The sequence below is a fragment of the Nelumbo nucifera genome, chromosome 4 (assembly GCF_055504915.1).
Source record: "Nelumbo nucifera cultivar China Antique chromosome 4, China Antique-T2T, whole genome shotgun sequence".
Lineage (NCBI taxonomy): Eukaryota > Viridiplantae > Streptophyta > Magnoliopsida > Proteales > Nelumbonaceae > Nelumbo > Nelumbo nucifera.
The window spans coordinates 30,742,668-30,749,118 of record NC_142652.1 but is presented as its reverse complement, the minus strand read 5'-3'; the positions used below and the strand labels follow the sequence as shown (position 1 = coordinate 30,749,118).

Here is a 6,451-nt window from a genome sequence, read left to right as displayed (position 1 = left end):
ACATTTAAATCGAATTGGACCAGATAGAGGCGAATCCATATTTGATCTAATTACAAATAAATCGAATTCAAATCATTCTAAATGCATAGAATTCGGGACATTTGAATTCCATTTGCGCATTGCAGCCCCATCATCACATGACCAAATTACCCTTCACGTATAAACTTATCACTGGGAGGAGTTTAAAACACCTTGTTGATGGACACGTAACCATACCCACATGGCTAACTGATTTGTCTTTCAACCAAACGGCATCCTATTGCCATATGGTTGGTTGGATCATAGAAAAAGCTTGTAACCTTCTAACATCCTTCGGTGCAGTTAATGACAGATCTCAGGAACGAGAGGGAGATGCAGTTAAGGCCAAGAATTGCAGTTGATTTGGTGGATTCCAATCAACACCCTATCATCAGAATGAGCTTTGGTGCAGTAACTAGAATTTCAAGGGTCGTAACTGAAAGAATCATAGGAATTAGGAACAAAGAAGTGATCAATTTGATAATCATAATTGCAGAATGTCGAGGATTCTGAAAAGTTACTAATCCTTACTAACGACCTGGGATTTACAATTTGCAAATGTCATCGTGAAGGAGACAAAAGTCACTGAGCAATGCATCACTAATTCACTAGAAAACCCAAAATTCAGTAAGAATCAGAATCCTTCTTAAGAGCATACAGGAGTTAGAACACCGATTTCAAACATTTCAACAGAAAACATGGCTCCTAATCTTGGACTCATCAACTACCCCCAAGATTCATGTAGCCGACTTCACAAGTTGGAAGAAAGCTTAGACGATGATGAGGAGCCTCAATTCAAAGTTGGTACTAGAAAGCCATTTGCGACAAGTCCTGATTTCTATCCCACCAAAGTTGAAAAAAACATGGATAAGATATATACTACCAACACTGAGCTCGTTCCCTCCGTTTGGGAATACCGTGTAACATTCATGTCCATCACACTCAACTGACCATACATGAACTTGATATGCCATCTCTAGTTCATCTCTGATGTCTGAACTTACTCCAACGAATTTTTAAGACCCATATGTAAGAAATAAAACTCTCTCACATGTTTCATTGCTTCACTGAATTTCCATGACTACATCTCAAGTTTAGTCTCAGTTTGGGCATAACCACCAAATGAAAAACAGGGCAGTGAAAACAAAGAATGCTCTATAAACACAAGAATGTGTAACAGGGAGATTCCCTTTATTGATTCAAAGACTTTTGGTGGCTCTACAGCATTCACAGGAGAATTTAAAAGCCCCCACAGCCTCAAAATCTCAAAAAGAATCACTCATTTAGCTTCATCTCCACCCCTGGTGGCAGCCACACGTAACCTGTAGTATGGAGATACCACTCCAAAAATTGCAAGTCAGACTTGAAGCAAAACATCGATTGCTTCTGGTCATTGAAAACTAGTCAACACTTCGGGAGCAATTGGATGTGGTGCTGACAGTGTAAAAAATTTGATTCACATGAAATTACTTGCACTGATTCAAATGTGAATTCCATTCATTCAGATGATTCGTCATAGCTTCTGCAAACTTAACTGCTTGAGGTCCAGGCCTCACAACATTGACATCACCCAATTTGGAGCATGGATCCGTCCACCAGCTCCCCTTTCCAGTGCACCATGCACCTGGGGCAGGATGCTTAGGCCCACGCATAAGGATCTTTTCATCAACAATATCCAGCACTGGATCATCTTGGTGGAACTGTCTTGCAAAAGCAGCTCCACTCTGCACCATCAAGTCGTAATCAGTAGTATTGAGGAAGTGGGGTTCCATCTTGGGAGGGTTGTCCCAAATCATATATCTCAGGTCAGTATTCACAGTGGTGTTCTGGAATTCTGGTGAATTGCAGATGACAGAATGAAAATAGCCTTCTTGGGATAAAATTACATTTGTAAAATACATGAGAAGTGTCCGCGGAAGGTTATCCCAACCGAGAACACAGAATTCTAGGAAGGGGCGACTCAGCATAACCCATGGGGAACCTGTTGAATGAGAAGGCAGCAGTGTCATCGTGAGAAAGGTGAACTCCCAAAGTGTTGAAAGCAAATATTAATTTATAAAGTAGCATACCTGTAAAAAATTTGAAAGCCTCAGGTGTTGGCCGCTTCCCTGAAGCATGGAATATTTGATTTCCCCTCCGTGCCAAGTAAAGTCCTGGGTCCACCACAATTGGCTGGACTCTCTGGTACCTGATAAAACAGGAACTATAAATACTATAACTATCAAAGTAAATAGCCAAAATAATTACCATAAAATTAGAGAGAAGAATACACATACTCTTTCCACCCAAGATCACTGGTATGATCAATAAAATTGAGGTCTCTCCTCACGGTTGAGAATACATGCAACAAATCTGAAAGAAGAAAAATGAAGGCCCAAGTGGGTAAGAATACTCCAAGAAACATGACTGCAAACACATGGAAAGTGAAGAGAAGTAATGGAGAAAAAAGTTATCAAGAAGGTATTAGATAGCCGTGTCATAACATTTTTTTGATAATTATAGCCATGTCATAACATTGAATATAAAGAAGAGCTCAGAGGATACAGGACATAAAATAAAGGAGGCCAATCAAAGTAAAAGAAAAAAGGAAATGAAAATGGAAGGATGTGAATGAACAGTAAACAGGGGTAACACCAGTAAAAAATGATAGAAAACAAATGACATACAGATTGAGGTTATTCTTTAAAGAACAAGGACAGAGCAACAATGGAAGACAAATCATGACACCATCAGATGAGAAGTTAAAACTTGTAGTCTGAACAATTAAGGCAGTAGGTTGGAGTACAATATTACATGTACAATTTGGCACCTTGTAACACAACCAGTAAATATTCTTTCCTTAAATCAATCTTGATTGCCAGAACATCCACAGAAATATCCATGACTTACTATTTACTATTTGGAAGATAACTGTTCCATATAGATGAAAATATCTTAAATCCCCCCACCCCCACAAAAGATACAGTGTTTGAACATGTTATGCATGTGGTAACAAATTGAATAACAACATTTCATTACATTCAGAACATCAAGTTCTAATATCATATTACATGACTTGGCATGGACACAAGGAGATTATCATATGCAATCATTTTTTTTTGGTGAAGTAACAAATTATTAATATAAAGTATAAATAAGTATGCATTAAAAATAGCACTCCCTAGCTGACAAGGAAACTGATATGTAGATTAGTGTAACATGGACATAAGGAGTTTTTATGCCATGTCCAGAAAACATGAACAAGGGATGGTGTTTGAATATATCTGATACACTGAGATGGCATGGTGTCCAAAAGCAATTATAATGGAATTGAACCATTCAAATTACAATAGTACCAGATTTCTAGCCATGAAAAAAAAAAAATCAACAACTCCAGATTCATGGGAAGAATACGTGAGGAAGAAGACAAAGCAACTAGGACAGAGGACACAGTCCTATTAGCAATGTTTTCAAAGTTTATAATTACAATATACTTGAATCAATTTGAGATGACCTTCTAGTGAAGGTAATGAATTTAGTGTCAGTGCTCTAATATATTCATACAAAATTCTTTAAGTTCGTTACTTCTAACAACAGAGTTTAAAAGCAGAAATTGCAGGCATTAATATGGGTAAGGCAAATTTGCAGGCATGAAAGCTAGTGGCACGAGGAAGGAAACATTGGGCATGACTAGAAGCAAAAGTTACGTTTATAAGTTCATAACTGGGAGCTTCATCACCAGAGTTAACCTCACAAAACAAAGCTGTTGAGACAACCCACTCACCCAATCTCCATCTAGAGAGACTTCAAAGCCAATTCACAAAGACCAATAAAGTTTATTTAAGATAAATGGTAACCATGAAGTGGAATAGCTGTAACTATTCCACCTAATACAGAAGGTCATCAGGACACTACTAGGAACAAAATAGGGAACACCAACATAGGATTCTTAGAAAAGGATGAAATGGGACAAATAACCCAAGACACAAATTCACATTTCTTTACGTCTTATGCAGATACAGATTCAGATTGAATCTTGCTTTTCTTTTATGAATTATGACTATTAACAACTTCAACCTTTTATTAGACGGGCATTTTCATTTAATCTCCAAATACTCTATAGTTAAATGTTCTTTACATTGTAAAACTCACCTTTTAAGTCATCCATGTCTCTCCATTTGAGCCGACTCCATATAGTTGGGATAAGGCTTGGATGATGGCGATGATGGCTCTCCTTTTTCTTTGCCATTGTTTTTTTAGATAATTGACTTTGACATTGTTTCTTTTTCCTCTTTTTCTTTTCTTTTTTTTTTCTTTTGTATATTTTTTTGTTTTTTTAGGGGGGGGGGGTAATGTTCATTTTACTTCTTTAGCATTAACATAAAGAGTTAATATAATTACAGGATCATCAAAAATAATATTTTTTATAGGATGAAACTCGTAAATAAGAAGAATAAAAGGTTTCATAATCGGATCAATTAAAGAAACTGGCTAGATGACCTATTTTTACCATCTGAAGAACAATGTATGTAGCCAATAATAGAGGAGATCCTCTGAATTGGCCATGAGTGCACTACAGTAGCATGCGTCTACCCTATACCTCCACCTAGTAATGATGTTCTCCCTAAAATAACAATAGCCATCCTAACCTTCGATTTTTTTATTAAAAAAGCCAATAAACAGAAAGCATGTGATAGGTTACTTGTAGCAGACTCCACATAGTTGGGAAAAGACTAGTTGAGTTGATAGGCTACTTCTTGCTGAGTTTACCCCATGAAGATAGGGTGGAAGTGGAATCCTTTAGGGCTCCAATACAAGCCTAACATTTGGGTATTAGACTTCTCTAGATGACCCAACAAAAGTTGATATATCTTCTCCTAAATACCATAAAATAAATATCCGCTGCTAGAGATGCAACTTGGCTGGCCCGTGAGCTAACCCAATCCCAACTCATCCAACTGAAGAATCGAGAACGAAGGAAGGCATAATACCCCAAAACATAGAAGCTTGTCAGTGAAGCAGAAACTTGACATCCAGAACTAAAATCAAAGTACAAATAAGGGAACCCCAATTCCATATTTATCTTCGCATTATTGCAGAAAATGGCATTCGGAATCATGTCCCAAACTGTCCTTAAGTTACATAATTTCTGCTAAATCAGAAATCATATAATCAAAATCAAAATTGAAAGGAAAAAGGACGTGACCCAATTAAAAAAAAAAACAAATATCAATTAATGAACCAACATAAAGAAATCAATCAATTTAGAAATAAGGGAAAACTGGCGCATACCGTCCTGAGTAAGCAGCGGATAATCCACGGAACTCAGAGTGATAAACCAGTCCCAACCACTATCAACCTTCAAAAGAATTGCAGCAGCATGAAGCGCGGCAGCTATATTTGACGACCCCATATAAGTAAGAGAATCCGGTTTCCCTACAACATCAACATTCCCGAAAGTTCGAATCACTGGCACAGCCCGGACGGCAACCGCCAGCTGCTGCCGCTCCTCGTTTGAAGCGTCCGTCCCGAGATGAAGAAGGTACCGGTTACGCGGGTGGTAGACTGCAAGCAACAACCGAAGGATCCTGTCCTTGTGCCCTCTCCCTCCAGAGATGTAATACGCAAATGCAGGCGGGTAAGTAGCGCCGTATCGAACTGAAGAAGGGAAAGGCCTATGGAAGCTGAAAGCGGAGTACGCATTAAAACCGGAAATTGCAGAGAGTAAGAAAAGCAAGGAAATGAAGGCCGCAGAGAAGAGAGTGAAGAGCCATTTCTTCTCAGCTGCTGCCATGGAGGCTCGATCTGCTGCAAGGGCATGGAATTAGGGCCAGCGTTAGTTGTAGGAATTGCATTGGCAGATAGTAGGAATCAGCTAATTCCTAGATCTGTTGATCCCTCTCACTCTCAGACTTTGCAGTGTAGCCATGCACAGAGTTTCATTTGCTGCTGAATCCAAAAAATAACGAAAACAAAGAAGCAAAATAGCAGTACAGGTATCTTTTCTCTTCCCAATTCAGTGATGGGCCTGATGGCGGAAAGAGGGCTAGGGTTAGGGTATGGAGTATAGAGTTATTGCTTGAGATGAGATTTGTTAAGTGAAATCGGTATAGGACTCTCTCTCTCTCTCTCTGTCTCTCTGTCTTTGCTTTTGTTGGATGAGAACAGAGAGAAACGGACTTTTGTTGATTTGTATGCATTTATACGATATATACGTTTTTTAATAATATAAAATAATGTAGAGGATAAAAACTACAAATAATCGCAGCGGAAGGAATCGATGACGGGTGGCAAACATCCATCGCGACCTGGTTTAAAGATGTCGGCGGCGGTGCCGGTGGTGTTTCTTTTAATAATTAATTGATTTTTCCGTTTTCTACGACGTGTCGATGTTGTGAACCGGGAGTTGGGGAGATCGGCTAAACAGTGAACACCTTGTTTTCTGTTGCGCTTC

The 6,451-nt window shown here is 38.7% G+C and overlaps 1 protein-coding gene across 1 annotated transcript; it reads right to left on the bottom strand.

The window, feature by feature from the left end:
- Window positions 1-1,048: 1,048 nt before the first annotated feature.
- Window positions 1,049-6,193, bottom strand: LOC104587772 (beta-glucuronosyltransferase GlcAT14A). Its single transcript, XM_010245493.3, has 4 exons — window positions 5,290-6,193; window positions 2,295-2,370; window positions 2,088-2,206; window positions 1,049-1,999 (listed from the first exon to the last, which is right to left on the bottom strand). The coding sequence occupies exons 1-4, from the start codon at window positions 5,789-5,791 to the stop codon at window positions 1,485-1,487; spliced, it is 1,212 nt and encodes a 403-aa protein (XP_010243795.1). The 5' UTR covers window positions 5,792-6,193; the 3' UTR covers window positions 1,049-1,484.
- Window positions 6,194-6,451: the final 258 nt, after the last annotated feature.

What these genes read in the sequence shown, in the direction of transcription:
- LOC104587772 (XM_010245493.3), bottom strand. Translation starts at nt 5,791, where the DNA reads ATGGCAGCAGCTGAGAAGAAATGGCTCTTCACTCTCTTCTCTGCGGCC. An exon ending in AGTGATCTTGGGTGGAAAGA is followed by an intron (nt 2,207 to 2,294) that starts GTATGTGTATTC and finishes CTGTTTTATCAG; the next exon opens with GTACCAGAGAGTCCAGCCAA. An exon ending in GGCTTTCAAATTTTTTACAG is followed by an intron (nt 2,000 to 2,087) that starts GTATGCTACTTT and finishes CTCATTCAACAG; the next exon opens with GTTCCCCATGGGTTATGCTG.